This window comes from Oryctolagus cuniculus, chromosome 7 (genome assembly GCF_051225735.1).
Source record: "Oryctolagus cuniculus isolate XC-2025 breed Fujian yellow rabbit chromosome 7, ASM5122573v1, whole genome shotgun sequence".
NCBI classification, from domain to species: Eukaryota; Metazoa; Chordata; class Mammalia; order Lagomorpha; family Leporidae; genus Oryctolagus; species Oryctolagus cuniculus.
The window spans coordinates 40,848,467-40,870,697 of NC_142873.1; the positions used below are offsets into that span (position 1 = coordinate 40,848,467).

At 38.8% G+C, this 22,231-nt stretch overlaps 1 protein-coding gene across 1 annotated transcript in view; it reads left to right on the plus strand.

Moving 5' to 3' along the window:
- The window catches only part of SPTA1 (spectrin alpha, erythrocytic 1), a 79,671-nt gene that overhangs the window by 23,027 nt on the left and 34,413 nt on the right, over positions 1-22,231 (plus strand). The window contains exons 17-26 of the mRNA XM_051858483.3: positions 1,559-1,802; positions 3,296-3,418; positions 11,506-11,723; positions 12,431-12,523; positions 14,871-15,008; positions 16,164-16,315; positions 16,875-17,061; positions 19,415-19,516; positions 20,747-20,838; positions 21,680-21,824. Coding sequence (XP_051714443.3) covers positions 1,559-1,802; positions 3,296-3,418; positions 11,506-11,723; positions 12,431-12,523; positions 14,871-15,008; positions 16,164-16,315; positions 16,875-17,061; positions 19,415-19,516; positions 20,747-20,838; positions 21,680-21,824 — 1,494 coding nt within the window. The remainder of the gene's footprint in view (positions 1-1,558; positions 1,803-3,295; positions 3,419-11,505; positions 11,724-12,430; positions 12,524-14,870; positions 15,009-16,163; positions 16,316-16,874; positions 17,062-19,414; positions 19,517-20,746; positions 20,839-21,679; positions 21,825-22,231) is intronic.

A 22,231-nucleotide genomic window follows, 5' to 3' on the forward strand; every position in this document is an offset into this window, starting at 1 on the left:
ACTTGATTTCTTATTCCATTTAAAAATGATTCTATTGTTCCCTAGGGGGCTCCATAGTCTGTCATGTTGAAATACACTCTTGTGATTTCTGCTCTTTGGTTGTGGAAAGCAAAATAACCTGTTGAAAACGAAAATATGTGTAATACATTATTATATATACTGTATATAACATGTAATATACATGTATAAAACTGTAAAGATTACAGATAGCTCAATGGATTTTAAATAAAACAAAAGCTAGAAATAGGAAAACCATACAAACATAATTTTGAAATATATATGCACAAAGTGTTTTGAAACAGATTTTCAGAGAAAGGAGTGGTAAGATTTATTTGCTTTTTTGTTTAAAAGATTATTTTATGTATAAAAGTAAACAAAAAGGTCACCTTGAGGAAGAGATACACTGTGTGTAGACACTTAAAAAATCGGTGTGTGCAACCATACTTGGGAAGTTATGGCAGCTGATCACCAAGAAATGGTTCTCTTGATTGGAGAAGAGGCTGAGATACAATGTTTGCAAAGGAAATTTTTGATATAGAATGTTAAAATGGAAGAGATTTTCAATATCCTCTAGATCATAGTGTTCACTACATAGATGAGGGCACTAAGACCAAAACAAGTGAACAAGCTTTCAAAAAAATCAAATGGCAACTGACTGTCAGCCAAGAATGGAAGCCACGTTTCCTGTTCTTTTCCTGGATCATTTTGTACTACATTAGGAATTTTCAAAAAGTGCAGTGGACAGACAGTGAAGATGATGATAAGGAGGAGGAGGATGTTGATGATGTTTTTAAAATCTCTCTATTATACTAACATGTTAAACTTTCCCAAGAAATGAGAACAGTTAGTGAGATATTTTAGTTATTTATCAAGACTTTAATTCTTTATAGAGAAGTGAGTATATATTTTAGAATGTTATTTATGGTCAGCATTTTGTTCCAAAGTGAGAAGGAATAGATGAAACCCTTTATAAGCTGATCACTGATGACAAAATAGAAAGAGTAAAACCAATACCCAATGTTTCTTTTTTCTTGAGGAATTTATCTGTGTATTAGTCTCCCCGCTCCAACACACAAAGCAAGCATGTGCATCTCCTTTTGCAGAAATGGCTTACATGAGGACAACTAGGCAGTGACCAAGGCAATCCATTTGTATTTCTCTTTCATACATTCTTACTTTTTTATTTTTATTTTTCGTAATACCACATTTCATTTTACAGGCAGTCCTGCATATAAAAAACAAGCCACAAGAGTTGTCACTTTCCTTGAAATGATAGCTTATTTTAAAGTGAGATAAAGAGCATGGACAGGAAACATTGAAAAATCTCACTTTTTCCTCTTAGACTCCCATTTATAAACACTTTCACACAGTTAAATTCATATAGTTTGGAGCATTCTATGTTTTTTCCTTTCTGAAATGTGGCTTGCAAACCATTTTCCTATAAAGAGTTCTTAACTTGATGAGGTGATCCTCCCTGTAACACTCTGTTTCACTTATTTTGTAGTTCTTTCTTACTAAATAATTGAGTTTTCTGGCACTCATTCAATTTCCCCCTCAGGATCAAGTGGACACCCTGACAGATCTGGCTGCATACTTTGAAGAAATAGGCCATCCTGATTCTGGGGACATACGGGCAAGGCAAGAATCCTTGGTGTCTCGGTTTGAAGGTCTGAAAGAGCCACTGGCCACCCGCAAGAAGAAGCTCATTGACCTGCTCCGTCTGCAGCAGATCTACAGAGACACAGAGGATGAAGAGGCCTGGATCCAAGAGACTGAGCCCTCAGCAGCTTCCACCTACCTAGGTTAGTAAAATTACAGCCAGCACAGCCACAGGGAGAGGAGCAAATGGGTAGAGAGTTTGCTCTCAACTCTTCACCTCATAGTCATGAAAATGTGTCCAGCCCCCCATTAATAATCATAAATTTTAAATAATACTCACCAATTCATCTTCTAAAACCAGATTCAAAAAATCCATGTACCTCTGGGAAAATCTAGAGTGTTCAGCTTTTTTTTTTTTTTTTTTTTTTTTTTTTTTTTGACAAGCAGAGTTAGACAGTGAGAGGGAGAGACAGAGAGAAAGGTCTTCCTTCTGTTGGTTCACCCTCCAAATGGCCGCTGCTGCCGGCGTGCTGCGCCGATCCGAAGCCAGGAGCCAGGTGCTTCCTCCTGGTCTCCCATACGGGTGCAGGGCCCAAGCATTTGGGCCATCCTCCACTGCCTTCCCGGGCCAGAGCAGAGAGCTGGAATGGAAGAGGAGCAACCAGGACAGAATCCGGTGCTGCCACTGGGACTAGAACCCAGGGTGCCGACACCGCAGGCGGAGGATTAGCCTAGTGAGCCATGGCGCTGGCCAAGTGTTCAGCTTTTTGATGCTTCTTCCAAAACATAAGATACATGGCAGTCTTGATTGAATAGTCATGATTAATGTTTGAGGCACAAAGTATTCTGTGTCTACATTTTTAGTGGCCCCCTGTTATAACTATATACGCCATTTTATGGGTGAGAGGAATGAAATAGCATATAACAGTGTCCTATCTTTGGAAATAACTAGTTAGTCAGGGTCAATACCAAGATACTTATATTAATGTATATACAGAACAAAATGCACATAAATAGAGTGTGGCTTTATGCACAGGTTGAAGGAACACCTCAGTGGGTGGGCAATAATGAAAATGGAGTGATTCGTATGGAAATTTCCTATAAGTAACAGAAGTCTGAGGTTTATTGAAAAGTTGGAGGTTCTGGAGGGCTGTATTGGCATGATTAGCAGACAGGAAAGGTGGAGCCGTCTGCAGGGCTAGAGGAGGAAGGAATTCACAGTAGGTGGTAGTTACTGGATGATATTAATGCTGGCAATAAATAAGGTATTTTTGTAAGTTATTCCTAATCTTTACCAAAAAGATTCAAATTGGTAATATTGTGCATCTTTCAAGGTAAGAGAACTCACATTTGGAGGGTTTAGTGACTTCCTGAATTCTGCAGAAATTAGCATGTGAGAGATCCTGCTTTCTCACCACAATATACCAACAGAAACTTACATGATATTGGCCGTTCAGCTAATGTGTTGTTCATCTTTCTACACATCTTCCAAAGAGTGTTCTAATTTCTTCATTATATTTTCTGTAATAATGAATTTTCTGAGGACAAAGAAGCAGTACAATAGAATAGAATTAATTAAGGCAGGATGATTTTAGGAGGCTCCCTAAATGATTAGAGCAATGGTTCTAAAAAAGTGAAGTATGTTACTTCGACTCACCAGAGTCATCCCAAACCTTGAAATTCTTCTTCTATGTAGGCAAGGACCTGATTTCCACCAAGAACCTTCTAAACAGGCACCAAGTCATCCTGGCAGACATCGAAAGCCACCAGCCACGCATTCAATTGATAACAGAGAGGGGAAACAAAATGATTGAGGAAGGTATGTATGATTCAGATTGAGTTGGCCAAAACATCACTATACCACACATCTGGAAAGACGTTTGTGTAATGTGAAGTCTTTGTTAGAATTTGAAATGTCTGATCCATTTGCCACCCAATGTAGATATTCCCTTTGAGAAATGTGCATATTCCAATTATAGGAATCCCTCAACCTCATAAGTCAGTTACCTCTAAGACAAAATTATCAAAATAAAATATTTTTACCTTAATCATCTTTTTCTATTCACTTTACAGAGTTCAAAGGCCTTGTTGAACAAATCATGTCCCTTTCCCATGTGGGAACTTCCAGGTCTGAGAAGACAGAACTTTGGTTTCCAAAGTCTTACTATCTTTGATGGCAACTGATGCCATTTGTTTGCATTTGCCACTCTGTATAACAGTTTCAGTCTGTCTCCTCATCTCGGCCTTCCATATTCATAATTTTCTAATAATTAAGCAAATTCTCAAAATTGAATATTGTAGATCAGGTTTAGAATGAGAAATACACACAACTTTGGTATTCTACTCCTAACAATTAAAACTCAGAAATTCAGATCTAAATTGAGTGATTCAAATCAACAAATGTTTATTTGGGATTTTTAGAATGGTATGAAAACAGCTTTTTTCCTTTAAAATCTCTGACGGCAGCTGTCCATTTTTTCTTTCCATTCTGTCAGTGATTGATTTAGGTATTTGAAGTTCTGTTGTCATATGCATATATATTTATTTAAATTTTGTTGAATGTAAATCTTTACATTGCAAAATACTCATTTTACCCCTGGTGTGGTGGCCTGAATATTGTCTCAACCCCTGAATTCATGGCAGGAGTTTAAGCCTCAAATTCTTTTGTTAATGGTATTTAATTCCCAAATTCTTTTGTTAGTGGGTGTTCAGAGAAGGAACCTTTGGGAAGTTTTAGATTATATTAGATCATTACAGTGGACCCCTGTTTTTGAATCCTGGCAGTTTTATGAGGAAGGGTAAGAAAGACCAGACAGATATACACAGACATGCATACTCTCACCATGATGTAATTTACCCAATAGGGGTGCTTTCCAAAACCTGCTTTTTGCTATCTGGGCTTGAACCTCCAGAAGGATCACACAAAATAATCCACTATTCCTTTTAAAGTAGCCTGATTCTGGTATTTGTGTTATAGTAATGAAAAGTTGGTTAGTATATTTAATAATTTTTTTCCTGAAATCTACTCATTGTGACCTTCATATAACCAACTGAGATGTATTTTGATTAGGTTTTACATGGCGCTTGTTTTTCCAAAATTTTGTTTGTACTATGTTTATTTGTAAAATGAGACTCTTAGAGACACATATGACTAGGACTTGCTTTCATTTTATCTAACCTGGTAATTTCTCACTTTTAAAGTATTTAGATCATTTATACTGAGTGCAGTTATTAGTACAGTTGCATCTAAATCTGGTACCTTTCTATTTGTTTTCCTTTTACACATCAATCTCTTTCTTCTTCATATCAATGGTGCATTTATTATCATTCCCTTTTTTTCTTCATATTGGTCTGTTAATTACAGTTCTATTTGTATTTAATGTGTGAGATTTGGGTCTGGTTTGCTGTAGTTTTTCTAGATCCTTGAGATGCGTTGAAAGCTCATTTATTTGATGCCTTTCCAATTTCTTGATGTAGGCACCTATTGCTATAAACTTTCCTCTTAACACTGCTTTTGCTGTATCCCATATGTTTTGGTATGTTGTGTTGTTATCCTCATTTACTTCTGGAAAGTTTTTGATTTCTCTTTTGATTTCTTCCATGGTGCAGTGTTCATTCAGGAGCATGTTGTTCAGTCTCCATGTGTTTGCATGTGCTCTAGGTATTCCTGAGTTGTTAATTTCCAACTTCATTCCCCTATGGTCTGAGAAGCTGCATCATATGATTCTAATTCTTTTGAATTTGCTGAGACTTGCTTTATGGCCTAGTATGTGGTCAATCCTAGAGTAGGTTCCATGTACTGCTGAGAAGAATGTAAATTCTCTATGTGTAGGATGAAAAGTTCTGTAGATATATGTTAGATCCATTTGAGCTATAGTGTCATTTAAATCTACCATCTCCTTGTTGATCTTCTGTCCTGTTGATCTGTCTATTTCTGAGAGTGGAGTATTGAAGTCCCCCAATACTATTGTATTGGGGTCTAAGTCTCCCTTTAAGTCCCTTAACAAATCTTTTAAATAACCCAGTGCCCTCTAACTAGGTGCATATACATTGATAATTGTTATATCTTCCTGTTGAATTGATCCCTTAATCACTAATATAGTGCCCCTCTTTGTCTCTCTTGTTTTTGTGTTAAAGTTTATTTTGTCTGATATTAAGATGGCTACACCCAATCTTTTTTCATTTCTGTTGGCATGGTATATCTTTTTCCAGCCTTTCACTTTCAGTCTGCATGTATCTTTGTTGGAAAGATGTGTTTCTTGTAAGCAGCAAATAGATGGGTTTTGTTCCTTAACCCAATCAGCCAATCTGTGTCTTTTAACTGGACAGTTGAGTCCAGTGTTCAATGTGACTATTGTAGAATAGGAAAGTGTGATAGTGAATATTGATAAGTAGTGACTTTGCCCTGCCATTTGCCAAAGATATTTTCTAATATATGCTTTGAACTTCCTGTGATCTTTTGCTGTGAGGTTTCCTTCATTTACCTTCTTTCATATTGATGACCGTGTTTCTGTGTTTCTGTATGTAACACATCTTTAAGCATCTTTTGCAGGGTTGGACGAGTGGCAACAAATGCTTTCAATTTCTGTTTGCTGTGAAAGGTCTTTATTTCACCTTCATTCACAAATGAGAGCTTTGCAGGATATATTATTCTGGGCTGGCAGTTTTTTCTCTCTTAGTACCTGGGCTATGTCTCACCATTCCCTTTTAGCCTGTAGGGTTTCTGATGAGAAGTCTGCTGTGAGTCTAATTCGAGATCCTCTGAGAGTAATCTGACCTTTCTCTCTTGCACATTTTAGAATCTTTTCTTTGTGTTTCACTGTGGTGAGTTTGATTACAACATGTCGTGGTGAAGATCTCTTTTGGTCATGTTTACTAGGGGTTCTATGAGCTTTCTGTACTAGGATGTCTCTGTCCTTCTCCAAACCCAGGAAGTTCTCTGCTAGTATCTCTCTAAAAAGGCCTTCTAATCCTTTCTCTCTCTCCATGCCTTCAGGAACTCCTAGAACCCAAATGTTGTTTTTTTCAATAGTATTCTGTAGATTCCCAACAATATTTTTTTAGATTTCTAATTTCCTCTTCCTTTCTTTGGTTTGACTGTATACTTTCCTGTGCTCTGTCTTCTAAGTCCGATATTCTCTCTTCTGTTTCACTGACTCTGTTTTTAAGGCTCAATAATATGTTTTTCATTTGATCTATTGAGTTCTTCATTTCATTTTGATTTCTCTTCACTATCATACTTTTTCTACTAGTTTCTGCATTTCATTTTGATTCCTCCTTAAGATTTCATTTTCATGAGAGAGATTTTCTATCCTGTCCAGTAAGGATTTATGTAGTTCAAGCATTTGTTTTTGAAAACTTCTAAATGCTCTTATAAATTTTTTGAAATCTGTATCTTGCATTTCTTCCATCTCATCATCTTCATAGTCTTGGCTTGGGGTATCTTGTTCATTCGGGGGCATCATAATGTCTTCCTTGTTCTTGTTTCCTCAGTTTCTGCATTTGTTGCTTGGCATTGTGGAGATATTCTTTGGATTCTTCTTCCCTCGCTGTGGTGTTTTTTTTTTTTCTTGTTATACTGTGACTGTATTAAGTGGACTGTCTGCTTTTGATGGAGCCTTAGAGGCTTGAGATGGGTGTGGCCAGAGAGCTCTGTTTGGTTCCTCAGGGTTAAGGGTGTGCCAAAGGTGACACTCCCAGGTTAGGCCTGGTAAATCTCTCTCTCTCTCTCTCTCTTTTTTTTTTTTTTTTTTTTTTGATTCAGAAGGGAAGTAATTCTGCACAGCTGAGCAGAATTGAAGGTAGTCAGCTTCGGATCTCTAGCTCCTGTGGGTATAACATTCACCTGCTCTTTTCCAAGGACCACACAGGGAATCTGTTCTGCCCTTGGTGTGGGCTCAAATTCTCCTGCAGTCTCTCACTGGGTTGCCAAGGTTACAGAATTTTAGTGTCTCTGGAGAGTACTCACGTGAACTCCATGAGTTCACCCACCATCTCTTTTTTCACAGTCTCAGTCATTAGCTCCACACATTCACTAAGTCCTAATTTCCTGTTATTTCATCCTCCCCCCCCCCCAGTCAGGTTTTTCTGCTTGGCTGTGGGAGAGCGAAGCCCTGAGGTCACGCAGCTTTTATGTATGACCAAAATGGCGCCTGCTCTTTGTCTTGCTCGCCTTTGAGAGGTGAGTGGAGAGACAGAAACTCATGTTCGTACTGGTCCTTTTTTTTTTTTTTCCTCTCTCCTCTAGTTATCCTGGTGAACTTTCCACCACGGGGCTTCAAGCCTCGTTCCCTCTAGGCTCCTCTTTCTGCTTTCCCGCTGGTGTCTCGGGCTATTGAGGTTCGGCTCACCTTGCGTTCCCACACTGGTGAGTAGATTCCGCCGCTGGTGTCCCAAGCCATGGGCTCCCATGCCCTCTATGCAGGTCCACCATGAATCACTAGTTCTGGAAGAGTTTCTGTTTCTTCCCCAAATTTTACTTGAACCTGCAGTATCTCCACTTTTATTAAACTGCCTCTTCCCGGACTATCAGTGTGCTCCCTTCCTATTCTGCCATCTTGATGGAAATCCTGACATTTGTCTTTTTAAAGTTCATTGTTTATAACTGTACAGTGGCATTCCCACAGTTTATAAGATGTGCAGTAATGCCATTTTGGTATTGTCTAGTGTAGTATATGCAATGGTAACTATCAAAAAGCATAACCATACAAGCAAACACTTTTTAGGGCCCTCAATAATTTTTAAAAATTCTAAATGGATACTGAGAGTCAAACTTAGAGAGTCACTGCTTTAGGATTTAAAATGCATATCTATAATTTATCACAGCCCAACTTCAAATAATATCATACCATTTCATGTGTGATGTAAGAGCCTTAAACATATATCTTTATTTCTTAACTTTGCTCTTGGTACTACTGGCATCATGCATTTTAATTTCATGTATGTTATAAATACTACAGTGCATTGTCACAATTTTGCTTTAATATTCAATAAGTTTTGAAAGAGATGAATAAGTCAGAAAAGATACTTATTTTCATATTCATCATTTCTGGTGTTCATCATTACTTTGTGTATGTCAATATTTTCTGCCTTATCGTTTCCTTTTTATTTGAAGAACAACCTGTAAATTGCTTATAATGCATGTCTGCTAACCATAAATTCTCTCAACTTTTGTCAAAAAATATCTATACCTAAAATATTTATAACTATTATAAAATATCTAAAAAATTATAAAATATCTATATCCCCAAATATTTTACTCTAATGTTGAAATCTGTTTTACCACATATACAATTCTTGGCTGACAATTTCTTCCTTTCAGTACTCTGGAGATACTGCTGTCTGATCTAGTGTCTTGCAGTTTCTGATGAGGAATCTGATATTATTGCTTTTTTTGCTGGTTTGTATGTAATGCCTCCTTTCCCCACATGACTCCTAACTTTGTCACTGCTTTTCAGAAATTTTCTTATTTTATAATTTGAAGCGATTTTCTGTGTTTCTCAAGGTTGACAATTGTTCACTTCTTGAATCTTTATTATGATGCTTCTTGGACAGACTTTATTGCAGGACCAAGAGACTGATCTAAATCTACAAGACTGTGCTTTTGAGATTTCTACCTCATGTATTGTAATGTCCTGCCACTTTGGGGCAACAGGAATTTTAACTATTTCTAATTTAATGTGAATCCTAGGAATTGTTTGACCACTGCATTCAAACCATTCTTTCCTCTACCTTCATAGGTGTTTTTTTTTTTTTATCTTTTATTTAATGAATATAAATTTCCAAAGTACGTCTCATGGGTTACAATGGCTTTCCCCCCCATACCGTCCCTCCCACCCACCACCCTCCCCTTTCCCACTCCCTCTCCCCTTCCATTCACATCAAGATTCATTTTCGATTATCTTAGTATACAGAAGATCAGCTTAGTATACCTTAAGTAAGGATTTCAACAGTTTGTTCCCACACAGAAACATAAAGTGAAAAATAATAGATGATTTTTTTTTAAATGATGATGAAATCAGATCAGACCTATTGTCATGTTTAATCCCAGTGAGAGTCAAATTGGGAATTGATAGTTTCTTTTCTTTCTTTTTTTTTTTTTTAACAGAAGATCAGTTTAGTGTACATTAAGTAAAGATTTCAACAGTTTGCACCCCCATAGAAACACAAAGTGAAATATACTGTTTGAGTACTCGTTATAGCATTAAATCTCAATGCACAGCACATTAAGGACAGAGATCCTACATGAGGAGTAAGTGCACAGTGACTCCTGTTGTTGACTTTACAAATTGACACTCCTGTTTATGGCATCAGTAATCTCCCTATGCACCAGTCATGAGTTTCCAAGGCTATGGAAGCCCCTTGAGTTCTCCGACTCTTATCTTGTTTAGACAAGGTCATAGTCAAAGTGGAGGTTCTCTCCTCCCTTCAGAGAAAGGTACCTCCTTCTTTGAAGACCTGTTCTTTCCACTGGGATCTCACTCACAGAGATCTTTTGCCAGAGTGTCTTGGCTTTCCATGCCTGAAATACTCTCATGGGCTTTTCAGCCAGATCCGAGTGCCTTTAGGGCTGATTCTGAGGCCAGAGTGCTATTTAGGACATCTGCCATTCTATGAGTCTGCTGAGTATCTCACTTCCCATGTTGGATCACTCTCCCCTTTATTTATTCTATCGGTTAGTGTTAGCAGATACTAGACTTGTTTATGTGCTCCCTTTGACTCTTAGTCCTTTCATTATGATCAATTGTGAACTGAAATTGATCACTTGGAATAGTGAGATGGCATTGGCACATGCCACCTTGATGGGATTGAATTGGAATCCCCTAGTATGTTTCCAACTCTACCAATTGGGGCAAGTCAGCCCGAGCATGCCCCAAATTATACATCTCTTCCCTCTCTTATTCCCACTCTTATGTTTAACAGGGATCACATTTCAGTTAATTTTCAACACTTAAGAATAACTGTGTGATAATTACAGAATTAAACCAGTCATATTAAGTAGAACAGACAAAAAAAAAAAATACTATGAGGGATAATGTATTAAGTTGTCCATTAGCAGTCAGGGCTATGCTGATCAAGTCACCATTTCTCATAGTGTCCATTTCACTTCAGGAGGTTTCCTTTTTGGTGTTCAGTCAGTTGTCACCGATCAGGGAGAACATATGGTATTTGTCCCTTTGGGACTGGCTTACTTCACTCAGCATGATGTGTTCCAGATTCCTCCATTTTGTTGCAAATGACTGGATTTCGTTGTTTCTTACAACTGTTTGCTAATGAGTAACTAATGAGACAAACACTCTGCCTGTCAGCAAACCTCCTTTTTAAAAAAGGAGCATCCTTTCTTTTTAGCATTCTGCCTCACAAGTTCTAGTTGTCTGGTCTTTCTGTGTCTCCTACTCAGTGTGAATACTGGGCTCTGTTTGGACTATCCACTCCAGCACTGCAGTCCAGAAATTGCCCAAGGAATACATTTTAAAATGGGATTTGCATTATATTTTTCCTTCTTCTACCCGTTGTCTGAAAACGATTTTATCTTAAGGTCTGTTCTGTCGAGCTGGCTAGAAAGGAAAAGCAATTCCTGTACTAATAAATGTTATGAGCAGAGGAAGAAATCTGTTGATTTTTTCTGTTTAGTCTGGAAAAGACAGGTTTTTGGAACTCTGAGCATTAGCAATACAATGTTTTCTCAGGTCTGTATTTCCTAGACTATACCAACACATCTATTCCCAAGTAGCACATTTTGTTTCTTAAACTCTGAACATTTTGGTTCTCCAGGAACTCAAAAAAGTGTGACCTTGACTAAATGCATCACCATCCTCACACCTCTCTCTCAGGTTTACTGAACGGAGCACAGCATGGTAGATGTTAATGACAGTTATGCTCACCTTTTGTTTCACTCTGCCATAGACCATTTTGCTGCAGAAGATGTGGCTTCTAGGGTGGAGAGTTTGAACAGGAATATGGAGTCACTCTGTGCTCGAGCTGCCAGGCGGCAGAATGATCTTGAGGCCAATGTCCAGTTCCAGCAGTACTTGGCTGACCTGCATGAGGCTGAAGCATGGATTAGTGAGAAGGAGCCCATTGTAGACAACACCAACTATGGGGCTGATGAAGAAGCAGCCGGGGTAAGATGGGGTAGGAAGGAATATTATCTACTGAATATTCACCAAGTGCTTATGTTATGGGGCAACTACAAGTTCTGTTCTGTTATCCGGAGTTTACAGAGTGATCAGCTTTGACTTGTATCTTCTGGGATAGCTTTAGAACTGACAGGGGTTTCAAAAGATACACTATATTTTTCTAATCCTTCAGAGATTTGTAGAGTTTTAGGGATTAACTAAATCCAAAAGATGTGACCAGCAATTCATATCTGTCTTGGTCCCATTCTAAACTTCGCAGAGTAACCTTAGGCTTTCATAAACCAACCGTATTTTAATATAGAGGAACCTCAATAATGTTTTTAAAATAAAAGTAGACAGACATGTTGGGTCAAAAAGAACCTCAAATGTCATAATTATGCTTTATATCCCTGTCTTATTTTCTATTCTTGTCCTATGGAAACCCAATAAAGTATTTCACAAATCTTATGTGCTGGAAATAACTGATGATCATTTAAAGTTATGCTAATGCTTATCCTACAAAGAAGCAACATTATCAAAAATGTCCTTTCTCAGTTATGATATGTGTTGGGAACTTTGTAATAGCTGGAAAGTAGGTCTTATAAGGATTTAAAGCAATCAACAGTACCCAAAATAATTTTTGATGCATCCCACTGATGTGCTTAGTGTTCCTCCTATATTCATTCCTATGACTTTCTCATCAATAAATCCAGGCTCTTCTGAAGAGACATGAGGCCTTTCTAGTGGATCTCAATGCATTTGGAAACAGCATGCAAGCTCTACGGGATCAGGCAGAAGCATGCCAGGTAAGAAGGACTTAGTGATGATAGGCATCTTTTTCTACCACAGAGGGAAAGAAATTATCTTTATTTTTGAATTTTACTTCCTACAATCTGTTGCCAAACAACTCCACAAACTAGTTGAAGTGTCTATAGAACCTCCAAAACTGGATCTGCTCATCCACCACACAGAAGGGCAGCCACTGACATTGGGGTGGTGGAGGAAAGCAGATGTTTATTCGAAGTGCAAACCAAGGAGATAGGCAGCTACTGCTCAATTCTCAGGCTCCCAAAGGAGTTAGGGGTGGAGGTTCTTACAGATTGAATTTGGGGCTGAGAGGCATGTGCTCAATTCTTACCAAGTTCCTGGTTGGTGAGTGACACTAGCGACCTTCCATTGATTGGTCAGCGATGAGGTGCTCTTCAGGGAATTGTTGATTGCCAAGTGGGCCTCTGTTGGTCTGGGTGGGTTACATGTAAGTCGTAGTTATTTTATGCCCCAGACCTGGAATTTCTCTGTCTAGACCTGGAATTGAATTCTCCTATACAAAATCCTCTTGACAATACTTTTCAACAAATTTTTATCTGTAGGGGAAGCAAATGCTTCTTGAGTCCTGTGATTAGAACCTTGTAGAGCCAGCTGTACAACTGTCTTAATTCAGTGAATACCTTTAGATAAAGTGCAGGCAAGGAAATGGTGGGCTAGGGGAGACAGAGAAGCTGTCTTTTACATTAAAGGGGTTCAGTCTGAAATCCATGACATAGTTGCAAAGAAAACACCCTCTTCTATAATCCTTACAGACAGTAATTGCCGCATCTTGTAGTATCCATGGAGATAACGTCCAAAGAAATTTTCAATAAAGCCTATTGTGTCTTCACTAATTTCTTTATTTTATCTCCTTTTCCCTTCCTTTTGCACTTCTGATTTTTCTTTCTTTCTTTGCTTCTTTATCATTTTTTTAAGAATTTCCTTCTTTTATTCCTTGGTATTGTTAAACATACAAATGCTTATTAAATGTCTGCCATAAAGATGTATGAATTTTAAAAATCCCTATATCTAAGAAAAGTACATTCCAAAGGTGGACAACAATTTAAACAGTGAGTGCTTAAAATAGATGTGGGAAGAGGAATCACAGAGAAGGGAGCCTTCTTTTCTCCTGAAACAAGAGTGCTGGAAGATAAGAAAACTTCCACAGCTGAGGTGAACCATTTTATCTGAGCTATTTAAAAAATGGGTTTCTTTGCAGACCAGGAGAAGAAGGGCTTTCCTAGTCAATCAGCTACCAGAACAAATCCACTGAGCCACAAAGCAATCAAATGGACTTGAGGAATGGGAAATGCAAATGGTTGAGAATGTGAGAATGGTTAGGGTACAAAGTGAAGGAGAGTGTCATGAAGAATGATGACTCTAGAACCAAATAAAGGATGTACCAATGTCCTCTGGGCACAGCAGAAATAAGAAACACACTTCATACATGTAAGAGATTCTTTCTAATGAGAGGCTAAGAATTTGCACGTTTGAGAAGACAAAATTCTAGTGGGTCATGTCAATAGGTATTTACAGAGATCCTATATTCCACCTCCCACCTCCCTCGGACTCTGCACAGTGCCTAAACAAGAACAAATTGATTTATGGATTTTCACAGTACACATTATGAGGATACACAGTACTCGAAGGAGATAAAATCAGAAGGATCTGTGAGAGAGCTGAATCTTCATCTCTGTTCTGGGCAAAGGTCATATTTTGTTCATTTTCTCAGAAGTATGATAATCAAGGAAAGTAAAAATCAGAGAAAAACTCCACTTTGAAGAACATGTTGCTTGCGAAAGACACACTGAAGATATTTTTACTGAGTTCAGTTTATATTATCAATTTTTACAATTCCGTGTCCTTTACTCTGCTGTAGATTGCACATCTCTAAAATAAAAGGTCCACTGTTCCTTGATATAATGACTTTAAAGGCTAAGGAGTAGAGAAGGATTTCTAGTGGCATCCAGGGAAAGGAGAACAATGTCAGATAATGGATCTTTCGCTTCCTCAACCAATTTTCTGAAAGGTTGGCGTGTGTAATCCACTTGAAACTTCGCAAAGATATTACTTCTTCCACTTTAAGGGTCAATTGCTTAGAGCATTGAATAGTTTCTGAAAAACTACGTATTTGCTTACTCCATCTAATGTTCACATTTACCGAATTGCAGTCACTTGATAAGTGTTACAGTGAAGCAGTATCTTGGAAGATCTCTGGTAGCCACATAAGACGTTCCAGATGCTACTGTCTTCTGTGAGGCACTAAGGACTGCCCACCAGTAGCAGCCTGCAGTAAGAAATTATCAACGCATTACTGACATCAGCTTCCTTTTTGTTTCTCTTCAGCAACAACAAGCTGCACCAGTAGAGGGAGCTGCTCGAGAAGAGAGGGTTGTGGCTTTGTATGACTTCCAGGCCCGAAGCACCAGAGAAGTTACCATGAAGAAAGATGATGTCTTAACTCTGCTCAGCTCCATCAACAAGGTGGTATTTCCTTCTAACCTTCCCATCAACAAAATGACTTTTCCATAGCCATCTCTCCCAAGTCTATAGATAGTTATATTTTCACTGCCCAACATGTTTTATCACTTTATCTCTTATACAGCTATAATTTATTGAATAGTATCTTTCCTCCAGGTATTGTGCAAGATCCTGTAAATATCTTTTGGTATTGTAATTCCAATTTTAAAGTTAATATTTTAATGATCAAAGATATTAAGTAATTAGCCCAAAGACATATAGAGTATGAATATTAATTCTAAATATATTACAGAACTAATTTGTCCATTTGGTTTTTTTCTCCTTTGTTTCTTTTCCAGTCTAGTATTCCTAGTGATGAAATAACAATGTCTTGGTTTAAGTGGGACCTGATACAAGATTAATTGTTTATCAATTTGATTTTCTTTAAACTTTATACCCTTTATACTCATGAGAACAGCGATAAGATATTGACTAATATTTTTAATATATATTTTATGAGAAATCAAGTTATTTTATACTACCATACCAAATTCATCTACAAAAACTCTTGAGAAGATGCTGTTACTCTAAAGCTATTTTAAGCATTTTTGAGATAAAAGAGGTTTGACTGTCAAATATCCGGTGCACCTGTCCAGTCCCCCTTTCACTTTGCGCAGACCTTTCCACTTTAGCTCATTATTGTCTAAGAAAATTCATTCTACAACAGTCAGTATAGGAATACACTCCATGACAAGGGATTCATATTCATGAGTTTCAGGGAGAACCTCTGGAAAGGGAAAGAGGAAGCATTTTGGTGTAATATCATCACATGCAAATGTTCGACCACAAAGAAGCCCCGTTGTATTTTGGCCCAATGTGCTTTTGTGAACTTCTAATGAGCAAAGCATACCATCCTTCTGAGAACTCTTTTCAGCTTTTGGCAGCCTCCCCACAGTGAAAGGTCTGATGTAAAATGTCACATTACTCGATTTCAGTGACTTATCTTGGCCATTCCTGCAAGTCCTCACAAAAGTTATATGACTCATAAATGATGCTTAGTTTCTGTTGAGCATCAGTTTATCCCTGTATCTAAACACTTAACTGAAAGAGTTGAAGCCTCTCCTGTTTGTGAATTTCCCCAAGAATTAAGGGAGGCTTTGGGATCTGCTCTCTCTTCAGGACTGGTGGAAGGTTGAAGCTGATGACCACCAGGGCTTTGTCCCAGCTGTCTATGTCAGGAAACTGGCCCATGATGAGTTCCCAACACTTCCACAGCGACGAAGAGAAGAACCAGTCAACATCGCTCAACGCCAGAAGCAGATTGAGGATCAGTAAGTTCTAGAGGCTGGAGAACTGGACAGTGTTTGCCCAGAATCTCCTACTGGCCAAAGATACTCTTCCCACAACTCTGCATCTGTTAAATTAGTGCTTTCACAGCAAACCCACAGATGAAGTGAGGATAAGGTAAACTGAAGACTCTTCAGCTGGTTCAGTTTTTACATGAGAACTGGGACACCCATAATCATTAAATCAGTTGCCTAACGTCAGACGCCTGATAGTGACATGATTTCTGACTCCCTGCCCAGTATTCTTGAAGGATTATTACTAAGTCTCCTGACATCCATATGAACTTTGTGCATTATAGCAGGCTTTTCATATCCAGTTGTCAGCTGGCATGTACAAATTTTACTTTTATAGGATGGGAAAAATGTCACTAGCCATACTATTGGTCCATTGACATATATTTAAGTTTACTGGTCTTTTCATTTGGTTTTTCTTCCCTCTCCTTTTTTGTTGCTTTTGTTCTCTGCTCCTCTCATTGTATCTCTCATCTTAATATTTTCTCCATTTTTATTCCACTTTTCTTGTTCCCTTGATTTCCCTGCCCAGATACCACTCCCTTCTGGATCGGGCAGAAGAACGCAGGCGTCGTCTGTTACAACGGTACAATGAGTATTTGCTGGCCTATGAGGCAGGAGACATGTTGGACTGGATCCGAGAGAAAAAGGCAGAGAACACCGGTGTGGAACTAGACGATGTGTGGGAGCTGCAGAAAAAGTTTGATGAGTTCCAAACGGTGAGAAAGAGGAATCTTCTCTAGACACCTTTTGGAAGGTTGTCACTGCTTCCTTTTGCTCTGACTCTCCTCCTACTCTTTAATTCTTTTGACTTCTTTTTTGTTTTTATTCTTTTTGTCTTTTTAATTGAAAAATAATTATATATAGTCATGGAGTACAATGTGATATTTTGATATATGTATACATCAGGGAATGATTAAATATAACTAATTAACATATGCATTATTTCACATACTATTTATATTGTGGTGAGAATATTAAATACCTATTCTTAGTAATTTTGAAATATATAATACAGTACTATAAACTATAATCACTACACTGTACAATGTATCTCAAAAACTTATTCTTGCTTTCAAATTGGAACTTCGTACTTTTTGACAAAAGTCTATTTTCCAACCCCCAATGCCAGTCCCTAATCACCACTAATTACCACCAAACCCTTTATTTTTGTGAGTTTTAAATTCCACACATAGCTAAGATCACATACCATCTGTGCCTAACTTATTTCACTTAGCACAAGGCCCTCCAGGTTCATCTGTGTTGTTGCGTGTAACAAAACTCTCTCATTTTTGAAGGCTGAGTAGTATTTCATTTTGCATCTCAGTTACATTTTGTTTAATCAATAAGAAATAAGATCTTTATTCAACCAGGAAATATTTTTGAGCACTTTCTGTGAATCGGGCATTCTCCTTGGCATTTGGGATATATCAATGACCTATTCTCCCCAAAACTAAGAGCCCCGAGCTCAGATCTTTCTCTGAGTATTGTAATCATTAACAGTTAGAAGGAAGAATGCAGAGGACATTAGTTTAGTCTTACAGTCTGCATTCTCTGCCACTCCAAAATCCTGCGGGAGTGCTGATTTCCCTGAATTCTTCACAGCTTAAACTATAACCATATTGTGTTCCTGATGCCCAGTTTGAGATGGTGTCTTGAAGTTCTTTGTGTAAATTCTTATAATGGGACAGAACTTGGGGTGGGAAGAAGGAAGAACTTGATAGCCAGATACCTTATAAATTGTCCGTCCATCTAAAACTTTTTCATTATCCTTTTTTCTCCCAGATTTATACCATTATCTTATCTAGCAGTGAGTCTAAATTATTTCATTCCTTTTTAAAAACTATGCTGTCACATAGAATTCAAAGTTCAAATGAAGGACCAGCTTTGTGGCTTGGCAGGTTTAGCTGTCACTTGCAACACTGGCATCCCATATTTCAGTGAAGGTTCAGGACTGGGTGGCCCTGCTTCCAATCCAGCTTCCTGGTAATGCACCTGGGAAAGCAATAGGAGGTGGCCCAAGTACTTGGGCACCTGCCACTCACATGGGAGATCCAGATGGAATACACAAATACTGGCTTCAGACTGGCCCAGAACCAGAAGCTGTGACCATCTGGGGAGTGAACTAGCAGATAGAAGTTTCTTTCTCTCTTTCTCTCTCTCTTTCCCTTCTCTGCCACCTCCGGCTCTTTTCCTCACTTCCTCTCATCCTTTGTTTCTCTCTCCCTCTCTCCTTTTCACTCTGTCATTCAAATAAATATTTAAAAAATTCAAATAAGCTCCTTAGAGCTGTTACTATCATTTTTAATACAAGAAAATTATAACTCAGTCATTGAAATTCTGCAAAGGTGAAGTTGCTAGTGACAGAAAAGATTATTGCACAGCTCAAGTGTACTTTCTGATTTATTTTAATTTATTTATTTTTATTTTTATTTTTTTGACAGGCAGAGTGGACAGTGAGAGAGAGAGACAGACAGAAAGGTCTTCCTTTGCTGTTGGTTCACCCTCCAATGGCCGCCGCGGCTGACGCGCTGCGGCCAGCGCACCGCGCTGATCCGATGGCAGGAGCCAGGTACTTCTCCTGGTCTCCCATGGGGTGCAGGGCCCAAGCACTTGGGCCATCCTCCACTGCACTCCCTGGCCACAGCAGAGAGCTGGCCTGGAAGAGGGGCAACCGGGACAGAATCCGGTGCCCCGACCGGGACTAGAACCCGGTGTGCCAGCGCCACAAGGCTGAGGATTAGCCTAGTGAGCCACGGCGCCGGCCAGCTCAAGTGTACTTTCTTCTGTGGAGTGCCATAATATGGAGAGAGATTTCAAGAAATCTAAGAAAATGGAATATGCTTCAAATTCTAGATGAGTAATTATCCTCTTGACCAGTTTGTCATAGTCAGTATCAGGGAGCTCCAGGGAACTCATTTAGTGGCACATTTTGGAGGTCAACTTGTGTATTGCAAGGGAGTTCAGCAATGTGTTTCACTGTTTAGCAGAGATGAAACCAAGATAGGCAGGTAAGTAGAGAAGGTTCTTGAGAGAGGATTTACTCTGCTTTGGACACATTCTCCCATGCAGGATTTGAAGACCAATGAGCCTCGCCTTAGGAATATCAACAGGGTTGCTGATGATCTGTTATTTGAAGACCTACTAACACCAGAAGGAGCTCAAATCCGGCAGGTAACCAATACTCCCTTCACGCCTCCTCACCACCAGGCTGGGGTTTTGTTCTCATTTTACTTTTATATAATCAACGTCATACTCCACAGATAACTTACACTATGCAAAAGGTAATAGCAGTATGCAATGGGCCTCAGAAAAGGCCAAAGATATCAGTCCAGTCATTCATATGAAGATTCCTTTATAAAGATTCATTGAGTTTCCTCTCTACTCTCACATAGGTGTTTCTGTAGTTGGGTGGGGAAAAAGTGTTGGAACCAGAAATTCAGGTGTAGCTTCAATAAGTAGTTTTAGGAAGCTTAGGGGACACGTCCATAGACATCTGGAAAACAAGGCTACATAGTACAATCACTAAATTTCCTTTTGGTTTTTTAATTCTATGTTTCATCAAATTGAACATAAAGTTCTTGCCTCCTACTCCCACTTAAAATTCAACTTCTTTGGAGCATATACCTTTAAACTGATCTCAAATCCTTAAATTACAACACATACTCACTTCTCCCTCCCTACCAAGTACATAGGAAGTCAGTGCTCAACAACACAAATGTAAAGAAAATGTGGGTAAACTATGATAGTGGGACAAAGTTAACGCAGCTTACTGAAAAGAGTTGGATTCTGAAACCATAATGAAGAAGGATATAGGTCAGTGAAGATGGGGCAGAGAGAATTCTTGACTGGACGTACATCGTATCTATGGTTCTAACAAAGACTTAATGAGCATTAATGGAATGTTTTAGCTCTTTAAGTTGTGATAAACCAGTAAGGATAACCTCTTTATGCAGTGATTTTCATGGAATAAGGAGGATTGTGCACAGGAACCACACACTTTTTCCCTACTGTAAGAGGCTACTAGGTTTAGTAATTCAAGGTAGAGAACGATTCTATTTTCTCTAGAGAAATATGATTGCTATTAATCAGCAACATGATACTTACTTCTCAGTTTTTTTTGGAGGCTGTAATGTAATTTTGGTGGCAGCAATCATTGATTACTACTCCAGGGTTGATGGTTTTAACCTGGATCTTCAATTCGGGAAAAAGCAAATTCCTTTCTGCTGCCCTGGAATAAATGAGCCCCACGCTCAGATGATCCATGGAAGATGTAGCATTATGCAACGTCTGAAAGACACAGCATGAAAACTACCATAGTTCAAATCCCACGTGCTCTTCATACACCACTGGGCTATATGAGCTAGCTGTATGTCTAAAGTCTCATGTTTGCATCTCTTTCAGGAATTGAATGCTCGCTGGCGTTCCTTGCAGAAGCTTGCAGATGAACAGCGGCAACTGCTGGGCAGTGCACATGCTGTCCAGATGTTTCACAGGTAAGAACTGTAACTCTAAAGAGCAGCGCTGCTCCAGAACCCCCAGCTGCAGTCACTATGGTGGAAACCTATCTATTAATAAAACTTCTTCCTGAAGTGGAGACAACTTGCCATTAGGAATGAGATTTTTGGGTAGTAGATTCCTCACTTAGTAGATGGGATACTCCCAGACAACTAAACTAAATTTTCTAGTGACTAAGCTTGTTTCCTAGTACATACTTAGTAGTCTACAGTTATGTTTCTGTGACAGTGAACAAAGCTTGAAGTAGAGATAGGAGTTATGGGATTTTTGAACTAGAAGCATACAGTGAAGGGCGCCAGACATCACATTGACTATTTATTTAGTATTGTGTGTGTGTGTGTGTGTGTGTTTGATTTCTAACCCCACACCCACACTTAGAAATACACACACTCAAAAATAAGTGGACAAAGAAAAAAACAGAAACTAAACAGTTTTGTTGTGTATAAAACATATTATTTAAGGTGCAAGAAGGGGAAAATTTAGACACCCTGAGTTTTTAGTATAGTTTACAATGGAAAGTGGTGAAATATAATGATTAAGTAGCCAGACCACCTGGTTCAAATGTAGGCTTCACTTTTTAGCACTGAGAAAAATCCTTATCCTTTTTAAGTCAAAGATTTCTGAAATATGTAATGGGAGTGGTAACAGGAAATAGTCCTCTGGGAGATGTGAAGGTTAAAGGACTCTAAGTAGCTCACACATAAAGGAGGATGATGGTGGCGGTGGCAGTGGTGGGAAAGATGGTTTCCTTGTGGCCCTAGGTCGTCTTCCCTTGGTGCACATGATTACTTCTAAACTGTTTTCTCCCTTGCATAACAGAGATGCAGCTGACACAAAGGAGCAGATCGAGAAGAAGTGTCAGACCCTCACTGCTGCTGAGCCTGGCACAGACCTGTTCAGTGTTCAAGCCCTTCAGCGGCAGCATGAGGGCTTTGAGAGAGACATCATACCCCTGGGGGAGAAGGTGAGATCTCTGCTCCCAGAGTTTTCCCTGTACTCTCCTTGTATGTGGCTATCGCTATGCCAATGCCTCCTCCTTTGAGTCTCCTTTCCGGTAACTTATTCATACATTTCTCTTTTTCTTGCATCATCCTTGTTCTACCATCTCTAAGTCAGGGTGACTAAAAATGTGTGGCTGTGACTATTAACATGGGGGGGGATATTGAGTTCCTATATTGAAGTGAGTACACTATGTCCCTGCGTTTTTTAGTGAATTCCAAGTGGTCAGTACTGTGTTAGCTAACTGGAAGGCAGGGGCCTGGGAGAAACACAAATGTCCATACGCAGAATGACTAGATTTGCGCCTGTGACAGTGTTTCCTTAGTAAGGAATTGAATGAGATGAATTCTGTCCCACACCCAAAGTGAATTC